The 18,068-nt window shown below is 55.8% G+C and overlaps 1 protein-coding gene across 1 annotated transcript; it reads right to left on the minus strand.

Annotated features, from left to right (window-relative positions):
* Positions 1-15,012: 15,012 nt before the first annotated feature.
* POU3F1 (POU class 3 homeobox 1) lies at positions 15,013-17,958 on the minus strand. The gene has a single exon (XM_086394259.1). The coding sequence runs from the start codon at positions 17,896-17,898 to the stop codon at positions 16,543-16,545; it is 1,356 nt and encodes a 451-aa protein (XP_086250385.1). The 5' UTR covers positions 17,899-17,958; the 3' UTR covers positions 15,013-16,542.
* Positions 17,959-18,068: the final 110 nt, after the last annotated feature.

An 18,068-nucleotide genomic window follows, 5' to 3' on the forward strand; every position in this document is an offset into this window, starting at 1 on the left:
ACCGTCTTGGGGCTGAGCTGGCAGGTTTCTTGTGCAGCTGTCTCCTGGGGTCAGGGGGTGCGCTCTCTTGCCAGCCAGGTCACGGGGCCTCCCTGCTGGCAGGGCTCCCGCCGCCCATCTCCCTGGGTCTGTCTCAGCAGAACTGCGGGGAAGAGGCAGAGAGCAGCCTCGGAACTCCAAGAGGCAGTTTCCTTCCCCAAGCCCAGTGCGTAGACTTAGGAGGTTCGAGAGGCTGCCCGGTTCATGCTTCTGCTTGTTCTTCCCTGACTTCTCTGGTCAGATGGAAAAAAACCTCTCCTGCTTCCTCAGACTCCCTATGAGGAATCTCCCTGTTCCTTATTTCCAGATGCATCGTCAGTACTTTTGGGAAAGTGCAGTCTAATCTGTATCTCTCCTAACTGAAGGGGCTACCTCGTTCTCCCTGCCCAGTTTTGTCTGCATCCCTTGATGGCCCTGGTAATGGCCATGGCCCTTTCCTCTCTTGTGCGAGGCGAGCTGACTGGGCGGGGTGGTGGTGCTGAGGGTAATGGTAGAGGCTGGTTCAAAGCAGAGCCAGGGACCTACTGTTTCTCACCAAGAGGAGTTTATCGGGGGGCTGCTCTTTGGGGTAAAGGGTGGAAAGGAAGCCCTTTCCTTTCCTCCTGTCGTCTGTCACCTGATGGCCAAGCCCAGATCATAAGTGTTAATGAATTGTGGTGCCCCGGAGGCAGCTGGGCAGCCCCCGCTGCCCTGAATCAGCCTGACTCATTTACATCTCTCTCCCAGTTCCCCCAAAGGCTTCTTTCTGAGGTGACAAATGGGGGGGTGGTTTCAGGTTTCATGTGTTCACATTACTGGATGGAAAAAAAACAAAAAACCTTTCCAAACCAAAAAACCAGCTTCTACAGCAGAAACATGTCCCGAGAGCACTGAAAATTTCCCCATCTTCTCTTCTCAGCTGCTCAGTGACACTGAGGCCAGTGACAGAGGGGTTAAGAGGAGGGGGTTGGAGCCAGGCTGTGTAGAGCGTTGGGGACAGTCCCTTTAAAGGTGGCAGCACCTGCTTTCCTGCATAAAGACAGGGGAGGACCTTTGCGGGGCCCTCTAGTTCTGGAGTCTGTGGCCAGCTGTGGATTGCCAGGGGACTGGCATGGGCAGGGGCTGGGGAAAGGGTGGACCTCTTGCATTTCGAGCTAATTTGATCCCAAGGGGTTGGAGGGCAAGTGTCCCTCCCTCAGAGAGAGCTCTTGAGGTGGAGTGGTATGTGGGGAGATTTAGGGTCCATCTGGCACGTGGAGATTACGGGGCACCACCCTGCCCTGCTACTGGCCGGTAGCGTTATAAACCACACCCACCCGCCCCCGACTGGGGCAGATGGCCTCCACGGCAGATGGAGACTAGGCCAGCAGTGACTGGACGAGCTTTGTAGTCTCAGTCTGGCCTCCCTAGTAAGACAATCCAGAGGGGCAGTGGCAGCTGTGTGTGTGCGTGTGTGTGTGTGTGTGTGTGTGTGTGTGTAGGGGCTGGGGCCCTGGCCTTGTTGGGCCATTCTGGAGGAGAGGGAAAGAGGGAATCCCAAATGGAGCCAGTGGATCTTAGGGGCACACCTAAGTTTGCCATGTAGGGGTGGCAAGTTCTCAGCGTGGCCCTGACCCAGCCCACCTGCCTGGCCTCCTGAAGCTGCTCAGGTTAGTTCTCGAGTGTTAGTTCTCAAGTGAAGGCGATGGTCCTCCGCAGCAGGAGTCTCTGCTGCAGCTGGAGCCTGGTGGGCTGGGGCAGACCCCCTGCCAGGTCCCCAGAGCCCAGGGTCTGGGCAGCAGCAGCTCCTCCCAGAGGACGCACCCGTTTATTATGCGCTCGGGCTCCCTCGCTGCGCAGGCAGGCAGCGGCCTTCATTAGCGCAGGAGCTGGGGTCTGTTTTGGCTGCCTCATCAGCATCAGTGAACTGCGTCCCTGCGAGATTTGATACAATTTAATTAACCTAATTAAAAGCTCTGATTGCAGAGATGATTGGGGTAGCGCCAGCAGCGACTGCATATTTATAATGAGCTGCAAGGTGTGGGACCGCAGCCAAACGCCACGCATCCTAATGAGCGGGAGCCGGGAGCCAGGGAGCGGGAGAGCGAACGTTTATTTTTGGCAACAATGCCCAGTTCCTCCCTGCTAGGGAGTCAGAGACCTAGGGAGCGGAGATGGACCTGCCCGCTGAGCTCTTCGGTGCAAGGTGGGAGCAGAGCCGTGCACCACACGTGTCCCGGTGCCTTCGGATGCCCACAGGAGCACACAGTGCCCATGCTTTCTGCTGCAGACTGGGGGGCGGAGACCCCAGCAATGCACTTTTCCCGCTTCTCTCCATCTCTGGATCATGAGCCGTGGTGTGAAGAAATGGCCCAGCAGAACGACCTCGATGTCAAGTCTTCTGGATCCCTGGGCTGTTCTCTTCCAACTTGTCAAGGAAGATCAGAGGCTGAAAAGCTGGGTGGGGAATCAGAAAAAGGGGTCTGAAACTTCAAGAGACCCAGGTGAGGATCCTGGGCTTGGAACAGACAGGAGAAACAGGAGTGATGACTCTCCAGCTCATCCCGGATCCCTGTCACCTGACTTTCTTCTGAGAACCCTGTGCCCGAGAGGGCCACCTCCCCTGGACTCTCCTCTCTCACTGCCTCTGCTGGGGAGTCTTGGTTTGTCTGACTCAGCATTTCCGCTGTAAATCACATCTAATAATAACGAGAGTGAGAGCTGTGGCCGAGATGCTGTGGGTGAAGGGGGCACCGGTGAGAAGGGGTGCGCTGCCTAGGTACAGAGGGGTGTCGAGAGGGGAGGCAACTCTGGGCTGGTGGGAGTGGGCACTGGGTTCGGAAAGTCACCATCAGAGGCCTGGGGGGTGGGGAAAGGAGGTGTGAGCCTCCCTCACCCCCAGTACTGGGGAGCTTGGGTATGCCATAAGCTCAGCCAGACTGCCCAGCCACCACCCCCCCCACCCCCGCCAGAGTGCTCTGAGAGACGCCAGGACAAGATGAGATCTGTCCCCAGCCCACCTTGCAGAGCTGCAGCTGTTTAGCTCTCTTATCAATCTTCTCTGTGGGTTTAATCATCTCCTTGTCATCCTGCTGGGGCAGCCCTCCCCTTGCTGGAGCCTGGCTTTCCTCCCGTCCCCCTCCCCCAGATATAACCATCCTTTTCCACCTGACTTCCCTTGCAGGAGATAGAGCATGGGCCAGGGTGGCTTTGTCCCAGGCTTAGTCTTGGCGGCAGGGGCAGCAGTTCCCGTTTTTGCAAGGAGTCAGGAGGGAAGAGGGGTGGGTAGAGGAGGCCCTGGTGGAGAATCTATCCTAGTTGGGTACTTGAGATCTTTGACTCCACTCCTGGCGGGGTAGGGTGGGGCTCAGGGGTGGGCCACGAGGGCCTTTAGCCCAGATCAGGAAGATCCTGCGAAATGTCCCTCCCTTCCTTCTTCCTCTCTTCCGCCAGCTTCTTAGGAGATGCATCCACCCACGCCGTCCAGCGAGCCAGCTCTGGTCTCTTTTCCTGGGTGGGTCCTGTGGGGCCAGGCCCTGTGGAGCCTTGTGGGACTCTGGGACCCGTGGGCCGGAACCACGAGCCCACAGTTTTGTGTGCATCTTGGGAAAGAGGGTGCCCAGGAGTCAATGGAGCCTGTGTTGTGGTCCAGGCTGGGAGCCAGGGCACAAGGGGCTATGGGGCCCATCCCTGTGCTGACGTGCAAGATGACCTTCAGGGCAACTCTTGGGCCCTTCTCCACTTCACTCTTTCTCCTCTCCAGAATATGTAGGGTATAGGAGGGGATGGGGGTGGCTGGGGTGGTGTATGTACCCCTCAGAGGGCACAAGAGAAAGAGGTCCTTTCCTCCTCCGCCCGCTCACCACTCCCACCCCAGGCACTCTCAGTGCAAGTGGAAAGCTCATTTCTTCTCATGTCTCAGAAGTGGATGGGAGGTCCTGAAGAGGTTAAGATTAGTCTGAGCATCAGGCAGCTTGTCCTCAAGGTGGGGGCTGAGAGTGTCCCCTCAGGAGAGGACCACAGATTCCTGGACCACAGGGCCCTGAATGGGCTTGGGCTGGAGGGGACTTGCTCCCTCCAGCATGAGGCTGGGCTCTGGAGGACAATGGTGTGTTGATGAGGCTTTGGTCCTGGGCTCACATGACCCGACGGGGGTGGTTGGGCCGCACGTGGCTTAGCCGCCTGGGCTGACCTTTGGTCGCTGGCTGGGGAAGAGAGGAAGCCATGAAGCTGCCCTCCCACTCAGTGTGCCCTGGGCCCTCTGCTCCCCCGCCGGGGAGCTGCCTTCTGGGCACACGTGATCTCTTCACCTACCTTCTTTTGGCCTCTCCCCTTCCCTCTGCTCTGTGTGTGCATAAATTGTGTGTAAACATGTATGTCCATGTGATTGTGAGGGAGGAGGCTCCCAGAGAATGAAGGACAGTGAGGGAAGAAATGCCCTTCATAGGCAGGAAGTTTCTTCCATCGTGGGGACACCACCAGGGTAGGGCCAAAGTGTATGTGTGTGTGTATATTTACCCACATGTGTTCCTGGGCACAGGGGGTGCATGTGCATGCATGTAGAGGGCAAGGCCTCTACCCTGCCTTGTCCTGTGACCTATGCCCTCCTCTAGTGAGAGTAGGGGAAGTCTAGGTCAGCACTTTCCAGCTGGGGCTGGAGCCACACTCCCCCACCCTCTGGCACTGGGCCAGAGTGTTACTTTCACAAGGAAAAATGAAGACTTTTGGGGGATTGTGTAATTATTGTAATCAATTGAATTAACCAAAAATTACCAGTCAGGAGGCAAGGCGTGTGCATGTGCACACACACACACACCCACACAATGAGTTACACACAGACATGTTTACACAGATGGAAAGTCAAGATATATAGAGAGGTAGATAGGGATATACGCACACTTAACGAATTTTTTTTTTTTTTTTTTTGAGAAGCTAGGGAAAGGTCCTAAGCATTTTCTTTTTTATAAAAAAATTTTAAGGGACTTCCCTGGTGGTCCAGGGGTTGAGACTCCACCTTTCAGTGTGTGTGTGGGGGGTTGCTGGTTCTATCCCTGGTCAGGGAATTGGGATCCCACATGCTGTGAGGCAATTAAGCCTGCACACCGCAGCTGGAGAGAAGCCTGTGCGCCACAACCAAGACTTCATGCAGCCAAATAAATAAATGTTACAAAAATGAAAAAAAAAATTTTTATATCGGAATATAGTAGATTTACAATGCTGTGTTAGTTTCAGGTGGACAGCAAAGTGATTTAGTTACACATATTGTTACATCTGTCCTTCTTCATATTCTTTTTCCTCGTAGGTTATTATAGAGTATTGAGTATAGTTCCTTGTGCTACACAGTAGGTCCTTGTAGATTATCTATGTTATATAGACAGTCTTTCATATGCTAATTCCAGCCTCCTAATTTATCTGTCTCTCACACCTATGATTCTTGAAGGGGGTTATCCATCCTGCCTCTTCTTCCTCACTAAGGCAGATACAGCCAAGCAGGTTATCTGAAGAGAAACTCGAAGTCCCCAGGGGGTTGAGAACAGGAGGCCTCTGAGACGGGGGAAGCCAGTACAAATGACATGCTGCAGAACTTGGAAAGGGAGTCCATGGTCTGACTTTGTCATGCAATTTATTACAAACATTACATGAAGATGTTTTAACATGTTCTCCTTCGTTGGGAGCCTCATCCAAGTCTGACTCTAGGGCTAGTCTACAGCAACAGCCCCTTGGTGGCCCTGAGGGGTATGTAGAGGGAAGTTAAATTCCAAGATCTGGGATGAGGTGGGGGTGGGGTACCCGGATACTGGCATGGGGAGGCCCGTGGGTGAGAAGGGACCAGCATGGGCACCCTCAACCTCAACCTCTCAAATGAACAGCTTTGAGTGATTTGATTGAGGGGTGTTTCTTACCTCTCCCCACTCTGTTTTCTTCTTTGCCTCCTCCATCCCACTCCCATATAGTTCTGCTGACCCCACCGGATGCTGGGGACACAGTATGGGAATGGTTCTCAGCACTGAAGCAGAAAGGAGAGGGCCTGGAGGGCAGGGTTGGAGGCCGGGACTGAGGCAGAGGCTGGAGCTGGGATCTGGACTGGGAGCCGAGCTCAGCGCAGACCCCAGTGGGGGTTGTTGGAGGCTGGGGTGCAGGGTGTCTGTCTTGGTCTTGACATGATTCTCAGGAGCCTTTTTTTGGAGTCCGAGGCAGGTGTTCTCCTCCAATGCAGAGCACGTTTGGCATCCGCTCACCCCTCGGAGGGGCGGGACAGGCCCCCTCCCGCTGCTCCCCTCGGCTGAGCAGAGTCATACATCACCAAGGGGCCGGGCTCCCTGGATGTATTGCCCTAATACGTCGCTATAGCAACCCCACTCTAATCCTGCATTATTCTAATGTGGTCCCCCTCCCCACTGTGATGTATAGCTTGGGTCTTGGAGCCGTGAGGCACCTTCTCTGAGTCTGCTCCAAGTACCCCAGGGATGAGTGGGTCCGAGGCTGGCTTGGCTTCCCTGGGTCCGGTCTTGCTTCTCCTCACCCTGCGCACGTGACCCTTTGTGAGCTGGGGTGCGGAGGTGGGCTCTGGCCTGGTGGCCCACCCGTCCGCCTGCCCAGAGAGGGGAAGCGGCAGGCTGTGTGTCCTGGCCCTGGCACACGAGCGCTTGACGCACCGACCCACGCCAGCCTGCCCGGCCTGGGGACCTGAGGCCTTGGGGTTGGGGGCCAGGGCAGGACAATGGCCACATTCCGGCTGCCAGCCACAGGCCCCCATTGTTCCTGTGGACACTGCCTGCTTGAGGGCCTTAGTTCTGGCCCTCACCCCGCTTGGGGCGTAGGATGCTCCCTGGACCACTCCCCCGGGGACCATAGAGGGGTGATTCATGGGGTGACCAGGGCATAGCAAGCCCCAGCTGTGCCCGGATTCTGGGGGGTGGGAGGGGGAGGTGACTGAGGGTTGTTTGTGTCAGGAGAGGGCGGGGTTGAATAGCCAGAGGACTCAGGGCTGTGGACACCAACCACGTCATTTCATACTCCTCCTCGTGTGTGGGCTGCTCAGACAGGCTCCATTGTCAGAATGGCAGGCCCACCCAGGCCGGAAGGGAAGAGAGGATGGAGAGGGGTCACCTCAAAGTGGGGAGGACCCAGGACACACCCCCACCCCCACCCCAACTGCACTGAGATCCAGAGAACGGCAGGGGACTTACTCAAGATCACACAGCTTGGTGGGGACAGGCCTGGGTCTAGAACATTCCCCAGACCTTTTTGGTGCTGAGATGCTGCTGCTGTTTCTGGTAGAAAAACAGACCCAGTGGTGATCTTCAGCCTTGGCAGAAGTTATATTCACAAGCTCCTTCCTCTCCCTCACTTGCTTTGAAATTCCTCTAGTTCAGGTCAGTACCTGGCGTCCCTGGAATGAGAATTTGGAGCTAAGGGGAGTCCTAGGGCCATGCAGAGGCCATGCCGACTCCATCTTCTGTAAGGCCCTGAAGAAATGAGTAGGGCAAGGAGGTTGCCAGTGCTCTGACACACAAGATCCATGGATGTAACAATAGACTTCATTGTTTCCTCCCAGTCGGTGATCTCACTTGGGCTCTCACATGCCTACTCTATATGACTGAGAGGTAGGGGAAGGGAAGAGGCTAGCTAGGAGCATTTTAAGAACAGGGGGACTGGTCTTATTTACCTCCATGTTCCTACTTCTCAACATGCTGCTGCTAAGTCGCTTCAGTCGTGTCCGACTCTGTGCGACCCCATCGACTGCAGCCTACCAGGCTTCTCCGTCCATGGGATTCTCCAGGCAAGAACACTGGAGTGGGTTGCCATTTCCTTCTCCAACTTCTCAACATGGGGCCTGTTAAACTGGATGATTGGATGAGAGGATGGATGGGGAGTGGTTGGGTAAGTGGATAGGTGGGTGGCTGAAGAGGTGATCAAGGGTTGCATGGATGAGTGGAGTATAGGTAGATGAATGGATGGTTGCCTGGGTGCATGGGTGGCTGGCAGGTGGATGAATGGATGGATGCAGGATGGATGGGTGGGTAGGCAAGGGAATGATTCATTTTATGTACTGAGGTCCAGAGATGACAAATGACCCAGTTTGGGTCATCCTAAAGATAAACAGTGGAGTGAAGTCTGGAGCCAGCTACCTGGCCCCTGCCTTTGAGGCTGGGATGCGTGGGTCAATCTCTGGGTAGGGCTGCAGTAGAAGCAGGAGTTGGGACCTAAAGGAATCTGTAGTCGTGTAAGTATCCTGAAAGGTGGCTTCCCAGAGTCTAGCAGCCTTGACCCTTCTGTGTTGGGATCAGGTATGCGGAAGTGTTCTGAGCATGGCAGGAAGAGGCTTGAAGTTTCAGGAAGGCAGAACTAGTGGAGTCTGAGGGCACTGGGGCTGAGTCGTTTTACCTCTTAGGGATCAGGCCCTGAGTTAGAAGCCCCAGAGACAACTCCCAACTCATTCTTCATGACCTAGCTTAGTGGTACCAGTGTCTATGGGGCCTTCCCTGACCCTCTGGGTGCTCTCTCCCCGGAACCCAGCACAGTGCTACTAAAGAAGGGGCTCAGAGCACATCACCAGGGCCATGGGGTTGCCACAAAGAATCAGAAGCGGGGGAACAAACTAGGAGACTGCACCTGCCACTGATTTTCTGGGCCATTTTGGACAAGTGCCTCAACCTCTTTGGGCCTGCGTTTCCTCTTCTATGGTTGGGGAGTGGAAAGGTTGAACTTTTCTTCCCAGGATGGTTTTGAGAATGAAGAAAAATAATTCCGGGAAAGGGGGAGAAGGAGCACTAGGCATTATTTTTCTGCACTGCTTCAGCCCCAGCAATAACAAGATAATATACATTGTACATATGAAATTGATTTTATATCTAACATTTAATGAGCACTTACACTGTGCCGGGCTCTCATTCTAAGCATTGATGTGTATCATCTCTCCTCTAGGTCTCACAACAGTCCTACCGGGCAGGTCCTGTCACCATCATCTTTTGACACGTGAGGAAACTAGCTTGCCCAAGGTCCCATGGGTAGCAGTTGGTGAGGCCAGGATGGAAGTCTGGACAGATGCCACGGCCCACATTCTTAGCCACCATATGTAGGTCACTTCTCAGTGCACAGTCCTCTGAATGGACACACAAGAAGGTTTCCTGACTTTCTTGCGGATTCTAGGTGACTCATCCAACTTTCCTGAGCCTTACGAGATTTGCCTGGTTGCACAGTGGTGAAGAAGGTGACAGATCCTAGCCAATTAACTCCAAAAACCCACGGTCCCCACTTCTCTCCCTGGTTCAGTCCTGAGTTCTGGAACTCCCTCTGCTTTGGGCACACCCCCCAAGCACTGGACAGTGCTGTTCACCTCAGCAGGGAGTCTAAGAATGACATACACCTGTCATTGTTGTTCATGTATCTGACCATCAGATTACATGGGTTTTCTTCTAGGCTTTACAACCAGCTAGTCTTGCTGCCTTGGATAGGTCATTCAAACTCTCTGGGCAACACTTTTCTCATCTGCAAAATAGGAATAGTTAATGTGAGATAATGAAAACAAAGCACAAAGTCAGTGCTTGGGTAAGTATTATGTCAGGGTGCCTTAGACCGAGTGGGATGGTGGTAAAAGTTTATTTACATTTTGGTTGTCCTCCTCGCTCACTTGTTTTTGTATGATGTGCTGCCCAGGCTCCACATTACAACAGCTTTCACTCATCCATCACCTACTTAGGCTAAGCACTCTGTGTACATCATGCCCCTTAATCCTCGAAATAACTCTGTGAGGTAGGGACTGTCATTACCACCATATCAGGAAACTGAGGCACAGAAAGGATAAGGAGCTGGCCTAAAGTCACACAGCTGATAAGAAGGGGAGCCAGGATCTGTACCCAGATCCGTCTGGTCCCACAACCCCCTACGCTTCACCATTCCACTCTCAGCCTCTCCTGAGACCTGGAGAGCATCCCTGGGGACTTGGATGACACTGGGGAAAGGCAGGTGACCTACAGTGGCAGGAGGGGGCTTTGCCAGAAGGCCAGGTCTGTCCATGAGCTGCAGGGGTCAACTCTAGCAGCTTGTGCATGGAGGGGGCACTCCCTCCTCCCCGGGCTGCCCAGCCCCTGGGAGAGGCCGAGAATAGTGACAACTTCCCACCCTAAGCAGGGAGGGCAGCTGCAGCACAGGGTCCAGGTCTGCTCCTGCTCAGAGCTGAATAATCTGGAGCCTTTGAAGAAGGATTTCTGAAAAGCCATCAGGAGTGAATCATTGACTTAGGGAGGCGATGAATCAAAGGGGAGTTCATAAAACGGCAAATGAATCGGGTGTGTGAACGACGAGGCACTGCTATTCCCCAGAACCCTCCGGGGACAAGAGAGCCGAGAGAAAAGAAATAAAAATAACACGGGGCCTTACGCCTGCTCCAAACCCGAGTCAGCCCCTCCTTTCATGTGGAAAGACAGAGGGGGACAGAGGGATGAGACCCACTGGTGGGTGAAGTGGGGCCAGAGGGAGGCTCTCTGGGCACGTTCGGCTCCCTGGTCCAGGCTGCGGGTGCAATCAGCAAACGCCTTTTCCCCTTCTTTCCAGGAGCCCTCACAAGAAAGAACACTGATTTTGACGAACACCCAAAATAATGTGAGATCAGGCACCATGCATTATGCATGAGGTCTGATTTAACATGAACATTATTTCTTGTGTACGAGACCATATGCCTCCGTGCTGTCTCTGCAGCCTAATAATACCCAGACCCACCCTGGTCAGGCTCAGCCAGAGACATGTCCACTGGGGGTGTGTGCGTGGGGGCGGGTAGCGCTGAAGCAGAGTCCTCCTGGTACTTGGCTCTTCTGAGCGGAGCCCATTCAGATGTCCTGGAGGTGGGTGGGAGGTAGGTCGTGCCCCTGGAGAAACACCAAGGAGCTGGGGGTGGGTGTGTGAAAGTGCCAGTGTGTATCTGTGTGTGTGTGTGAAAGAGAGAGAGAAAGAGAAAGATCAAGAGCCCATGACTACGAGATGCTGGGTTCATGGCGTGGCGATGGGGGACATGTGTTTAGCACAAGAGGGACGACGGCAGGAACGGATAGATCTAATTGCTGTGTGTGTTTGTATATATACACGCATATGTATGTGTGGGGGTGTGTGTTTAAAAAATAAGATCACACATACATACAAACACACAGCCTAACTTTAATTATCTGAAGGGAGCAGGCGAGATCTGGGAGGAGTTGGGAACAATGATGGGCAGGGATGTGTCTGGAAAGCAGCTTGTAGGGTGAGTGTTTGAAAATCCTGAGAGGAGGGGACCCTGCCAAGGGATGGAAAGGAGGCTGCGTGTGTTAAATCAAATAAGCACAGGCGCAGGTACCCAGCGACTCTGGAGAGCTCGATGCTAAAGGCCTTGAAGCTGGCATCGGACAGCCAGACGGTGGTACGGGTGTGCCTGCGAGTATCAGCATGTGCGTGAGTGAGCGAGCTAGCAGAGTGTGCACTGGGGTTTTAGCTGGTTGAGAGGAGGAGTGGTGGTGATGGGTGTGAGTAGGGCAGAAGCAGAGGAGGCAGCCGTGATGGAGAATTTCTGAGGATGGCTGGGGCACAGGCTGGGTGGTAGATGGAGAAGGAAGGGTCACGGGCAAGTCTGTGTGTGTGTAAAGCCAGATCACTTCCTTTGAAGGCTAAGGTTGCCTCTGCTCTACCTGGCACCCCTCAGCGTGTAGCCAACTTAATGCTGATTTTGGGGTATGCTCAGCCGTGAGGTGGCCCTGGTGATGCTGCCACGTCCCAGCTCAGGGGCCAATAGAGGGCAGTCCTCCCACACGGAGGCCTCCCAAGTGGCAAGGGGAGCCTTGAAGGAGGGCAAATACTAACTCCAGGGCCTTCCCATATGCTCTGCAGGGACACGATCCATGGCTCCTCTGGTCACTATGGTCACTAAGCCAGAAAACCCGGATGAATCCCCTTTGCTAAGCCTAGGGGGAGCCTCCAGGCCAGGTAACTAACTTCCTCTTTCTCCTCTCCCTGCTCAGGTGGGTCTCCTTTCTGGAGCTCAAGCCCTGCTGGCAAAAGCCTGGGCCTGGAGATGTCACGGGAGGCTTGACCCTCCCCCATGTTGGCCCAGAGTCTCTTTGGAGGAGAATTGATTCTAAAGAGCCCTCAGCGGGCAGTTGCAGCTGGGGGTCAGCTAGTCCTGTGGACCCCTAGTGGAGTCCTGGGGTCAAAAGATGATGGCACAGGTTCTAAGCTATGCGACATAGAAGCCAGTGCAAACTCCTGGGGCAAGTGGTAGTGGGGAATACAGGCATCCTTGAAATTCAGGGGCGGGCACCTTCCAAATCTGCCTTGATGATCCCAGGCAACCACAATAGCCACCTTTCTTCTTTGCACGTTAGCCAACCCCCACCCTGCAAATATTCTCCCAGCTCAAAGCAGCAGCAGTGTAGCATGGACTTCCTTTCCCCGCTCCTATCTCTGGGAGCAGCTATGGATTTACAGGCACAGGAGCACACGTACACCTTCACACACCAACACCCATAGGTTCCTGCGGGGAGAGGGAGGCACTCTTTTAACTACCAGAATCAGTGGTTGTCTGATCTATGAAAAGAATTTTGTTCCAGTGAGAAGAGGAGGGAGATGGGATGAGAAAATCCCAAATCCACTGGGGAAAGCTTGGGCTTCATGGGAGGTCAATGCTAGGGACATCTGGCTCTCTTGAACAAAAGGAAGTTTGGAGCTCTCAGGAGTGAGCAGGTAGACCCCCATATACATGGGCTGGAAAAACCAAGGTCAAGCTCACAGCTGCCTGCCATTTCTAAACTCTATTCTACCTGGGGAGTAAGACTCCAGGGAAAAATATTGCCCCGTAGGTCCTATGGTTTCCTTCTTATAATGTCAGATGTGTTGTGTTTCCTACCATCAACCCAGGCTGGAGACTAGGGGAAGGAGCCCCCTAGGGCCTTCTGCGACCAAGGGGTGGGTCAGCGGGTAGCTGTCCCAGGCTGGTGTCTCATTAAGCAAAACTGCAGCCAAATGGAAGATTTTCTTCCGACCCCTTTCCCACTTTTTCCCCTCTTTTTGTTCTACTCCTCAGCTGCTGTTGGATCTTGGGGGACTGCATTGTTTGGATGTTTTGGAGTTGACTTGCTTAAATAATAAATCCACCCCTTGGACCGGATTAAGCAGACAATTAGGAAATCAATCAATCAATTGGTGTCAGCTGCAGGCAGAGGCCAGGGAAGGGCCCCCGTCTTCCCGGCCGCCCTTTCCAACCTCCAAACCTGCTGCGCTCAGGCGGCAGGGAGCTCTGAGCTACATTGGCTTCCATTTCAGGGCCTTGAGGCTGGGCCGAATCCAGGAAGGAAGGAACAGGGAGGGAGCGTGCGATTCCTTCAAAGTTGGAGATGAGAGGCTGAGCTGGGGTGGCCAGGGGCTCCTGGTTGTGCTGCCACCCAACCGGCAGGTAAAGTTTCTAACCTCCCTTGTAAAAAGCCTGGGGAGGCTCCCTGGCCTGCCGATTTGGGAAATGGGATGGCTAGGACACGGGTGCCAACTGCAGGGCTAATTGCTTACTAGGCTGGACCGAAGGTGTAAGGGGAAAAATAAACAAGCTGTGAGAGGCTAAGCCTGTGAAAACCATGATGGCCTCTGTACTTAGAGGGACAACTCTCTCCCGAGACTGAGTGGGGCAGAGCTCTGGGTGTCTCCAGGAACATGCAGCATCGAAAAAGTCATCCCGAGGCCCAAACCTGCCAGAGACAGCCAACTTGGGGGCCTGGGAACCCCTCTCTGGGCACCCAAGATTCTGTCGGCTGGAGCCAAGGCCTCTCACAGACCTGGGCTTCGACAGCTTCCCCAGCAGGAGGGAGTCATACACATACCCTCGCTAGGGACACAACTTTCTCGCCGGGCAAGCAATTGTGCCTTCAAGCTTTGTCTCCACGAAGAGTAAGATAAACCTCACGTGGTTTCTCCTAAGATGGGAAAAGAACCGCATCTACGGAGGAAACAGGAAGAGCTGTTTTTATTAGTATTTTTAAGAGGAGTTGTTTTAAAGGACAAAGGATCTTCGCTGGGACACAGATAGTCAGGGGCTTTGGCTCTGGAACCCAGAGCTGCCTTCACCATCCTGACTCTGGGGAAGCGGGGGACGCTGTGCTGAAGGCTCGACAGGGGATGTCTGAGCATGGCTGCTTCTCTTCCCCAGGTCATGAGTGCACGGCCCTGGAGTCTTCCATAGGCAGAGGCAACCACTCCCTGAGGAGTGTGGGGTTCCCTTGGTGACCCAGCCCTGGAGAGGAGATGCCAGGGCTTTCTGGTGGCACAGATGTTCTTGCCCTTGCTCCTCCCTGAGAGAAGTTGGGGCAGGTCGTTTGCCTATAGAGGAGTACTGGCTTTGCTCAAACACGTGGGAGTCCCTCCCCAGGCCATTTAACTCCTGCAGGACCCCGTCTGAGCTGCTAGGGCTCTTAGTGGATCCAGGCAGGTTCAGGTACCATTTGTTTGCAGGTGGAACGCCAGCTGGGGTGATCTGGTGGGACCTGACTCGCTTCCACCTGCCCGAAGACCTGGAATGATGAAGTTGCCCTGGGCTCCACCCAGGAAGTGCAAAGTGAAGCCAAAGTCAGGGGTGGGTGTGTGTGTTGGGGGGAATGTAAATACAGAGATACCTGGCTGGTGGGCCAGGTAGAGAGAGGCAGGCTTCTTCCTTGGCTCAGAAGAGCAGTTGAGTTGTGCCTGAGGAATGTTGATCCGAATTTGGTGCGGTGTCTGCAGTGTCTTATGCCCTAGTCAGATCCCAGGACAGTCTGTTTATGGGAGGGGGATATGAGGCGGCTTTATCTTCCCTAACTTCACTCATCTGAGGCAAGGGCCCAACTGGTGCCCAAGTAACAAGCTGCCCCAATACTGGCCTAGAAGAAGGTCTGTGTGGTCACCTTCCTCCAAGATAGTGATGTCAGACTTTGGGGGAGGCAAGCCAGGGTATCCCATCACATCACCCATGAACCAACCCAGCCCTAGTAGTAAGGAGGACAGGACACAGCCCTGGGGTACATGTTTATGTGAGTAATAAAATATTTACTATAACATAAATATAAAGGGAACTTCCCAGTCTACATTATTATTACTTTTTTTTTTTTTTTTTGCAATAAGGATACAAAGAGAATGCACCAAAACATTGTTCCAAAAAATAATAAAAATAAAATAACAAAATTTAAATTCAAACGGTAACAGAACAAGAAATGGAGAAGGGGGAAGCTCCAAACACATCCAGAAAATAAATAGAGATGGATCAGAAATCTGGAAATCATATTAAAATATCTTTTTCGGATTAGTGAGTGTACAAAATCCTTCAGGATAGGGAGGCAGGGCAACCCGGAAAACCAAAAATAAAAACCAAGCACAAAATGTTTCTTTCTCCCCGCCAGTGTGTACATATCCTACATATTTACATGGTTCCCACCTCACCCCAAACTTGGGGAATTTCTCTCCAGGCCTCCCCCAGCATCCCGCGTCCTAGGGGGCTGGAAAGGGAGCGGATTCAGGCAGAAGGTTCTCAGGGAACGGCTTATTTCTACAGCTGGTTAAAAAATATCTCCAACTTTTCCAAGTTTCGTTTGTTTGTGGCCAGGAGGGCAGGGCCCCGCGGGGAGCCAGGGCCCTGCTTCTTGCTGGTCGGTCAACGGCGGGGCAGAAGCCCCTTCCCATCCGCGTGTGCGTGGGAGCGCAGATTCCTCCAGCGTGGCCGGGAACCGAGCAGAAGCTCGGGTAAAACGAAACGAAAAATGAACACTCGAATTTTTTTTTTGTTAGTTTTTTTTTTGTTTGTTTTGCCTTTTTTTTTTTTTTTTTTTTTTGAGGGGTAAGATAGGGAAGGTAAGGGGAAAAATAAATTAGGCTAGATTAAAGCTTTGGCTATTTCCTGCTTTTATACACAGACGCGGCTCTCGCGGCCTCCCCTCCGGGGCCCCGATAAATACAGTATACAGCGATTTAAATTAAGGGCGCGGGCGGAGTTAGAAGGACCCCAGGAGCCGAGAGGCTCCATGAATAAATAAAAACTGTAAAAAACCAAGCCCGGAAGAAGGGTAAGGGGGATGGGGCGCATCCTTATGGGAGAGAAGAGGCGTGGAGCGAATAAGGTGACAGTTCCCCACCCGCGACCCGCAGGCTCGGGGATCCGCGCGGGGAAGAGGGATGGGGAGTGCCTCTCTTCGTCCTCTCTCCCGGGGAATCCCTAACCCCGTACCGCGTTACCTGTCGCTGTGGGGAGGCCGCTGCCGGGATCCGGCCCCGAACAGCCCGAGGGGGCAGGGGCGGGGGTCGTCGAGGGGTTGGGGGCAGGGAGCAGGCGGCGGGCAGGATGCCCAGGGTGAGTTGGCGCGTTCCGGATCTTCGCTCCTCTCTCTCGGGGCTCGGGCGACGCAGCCTGTCGGCCGTCTTCGCCGCTCGCAGGAGAGGGTGGTCCGGGTGTTTGGTTTTATTCGAAAGTTTGGGCTTTTTGTAAAATCCAAAGCAACCGAACAAAAAAGAGTTCAGGCCGCGCGGCGCCTCGCCGCGCACCGGCGGGGGGCCCGGCCCGCGGGGTCACTGCACGGAGCCCGGCAGTGTGTGGTGGTGGTGGTGGTGCAGACCGGCCGGCGGGGGCGGCGGGGGCGCCGAGGGCGGCGACGCGCTGCCCCCGCCGGGCCCCAGCTCGCCGGGGGCGTAAACGTCGTCCATGGGCGGGTGGCCGGCGCCGGCAGCCGGGGTCATGCGCTTCTCCTTCTGCCGCCGGTTGCAGAACCAGACCCGCACCACCTCCTTCTCCAGCTGCAGGCTGTCGGCCAAGCCTGTGATCTCGTGCGCCGAGGGCTTGGGGCACTTGAGAAAGTGGCTCTCGAGCGCGCCTTTGACCCCCACCTCGATGGACGTGCGCTTCTTGCGCTTGCGGCCCTGCGCCGCGATCTTGTCCAGGTTGGTGGGGCTGCCGCTGGACGAGTCGGTCTCCTCCAGCCACTTGTTGAGCAGCGGCTTGAGCTTGCACATGTTCTTGAAGCTCAGCTGCAGGGCCTCGAAGCGGCAGATGGTGGTCTGCGAGAACACGTTACCGTACAGCGTGCCCAGCGCCAGCCCCACGTCGGCCTGCGTGAAGCCCAGCTTGATGCGCCGCTGCTTGAACTGCTTGGCGAACTGCTCCAGGTCGTCCGAGCTGGGCGCGTCCTCGTCCGAGTGCTCGCCCACAGACGAGCCACCGCCGCCCGCCCCCGGGTGCAGGTGCGCCGCCGCCGCGTGCAGGCCGCCAGCGTGTGCATGTCCGTGTGCGTGTCCGTGGGCGCCCAGGTGCGGCGGAGGCGACGGCTCCAGCTGCGCCTCGTGGCCGTCCTCGTGCAGCGCGTGGTGCAGGCCCGGCCCCGCACCGCCACCGCCCGCCGCCAGCATCCCGGCCAGGCCGCCGCCGCCGCCCCCGGGGTAGGCCGCCTGCGCGTACAACCCCAGCGGTTGGGGCTGGTGGCCCCCGCCGGCCCCTGGCGACGGAGACATGGCGGGGCCCAAGTGATGTGCCGTGCCGCCCTGCGCCCATGCCGCGCCCGCGTGGGCCGCCCCCTGGTGCACCAGGCGCGCGTGGAAACCGCCGCCTCCGCCACCGTCGTCGGCTCGGCCGGTGCCGCCGCCTCCCGCCTTGCCGTGTTCCAGGTGCGGGCCGCCGGTCCAGTCGCCGCCGCCGCCTCCTCCCGTGGGTAACCACTGGGGGTGCGCTAGGCCCACTGGGTGGCCCGCGCCCGCGCCCAGCCACTCGTGGTGCATCAGCTTCTGCACTTCGCGGTACGCGGCCCCCGCGTGCAACCGCTCGGCGGCCGCAGCCGCTGCCGCTGCTGCCGCGGCATCCGGGTGCATAAGCGGTCCTGTGCCCCCGGCTCCGCCGCCGGGGCCCCGCGGCAAGTACTGCGCGGTGGTGGCCATGCCGCCCCGCGCCCCGCGCCGCGCCGCGCCGCCGCTCCTCTCCGTCTGCGGGCCCCGCCGCCGCGCTCCGCCGGCTTAAAGCCGGGACCCGCTCGGCGCTCCGGAGCCCCACCCCACCCGCCGCCCATTGGCTGCCCGCGGAGCCGCCTCCCGCCCCCCCGCGGCCCCGG

The sequence above is a fragment of the Bos grunniens genome, chromosome 3 (genome assembly GCF_055505025.1).
Source record: "Bos grunniens cultivar Pamir isolate PY7600 chromosome 3, Bosgru_T2T1.0, whole genome shotgun sequence".
In the NCBI taxonomy this organism is placed as follows: Eukaryota; Metazoa; Chordata; class Mammalia; order Artiodactyla; family Bovidae; genus Bos; species Bos grunniens.

Excerpts from the sequence above, each read along its gene's own strand:
- POU3F1 (XM_086394259.1), bottom strand. The coding sequence starts at position 17,898 with ATGGCCACCACCGCGCAGTACTTGCCGCGGGGCCCCGGCGGCGGAGCC.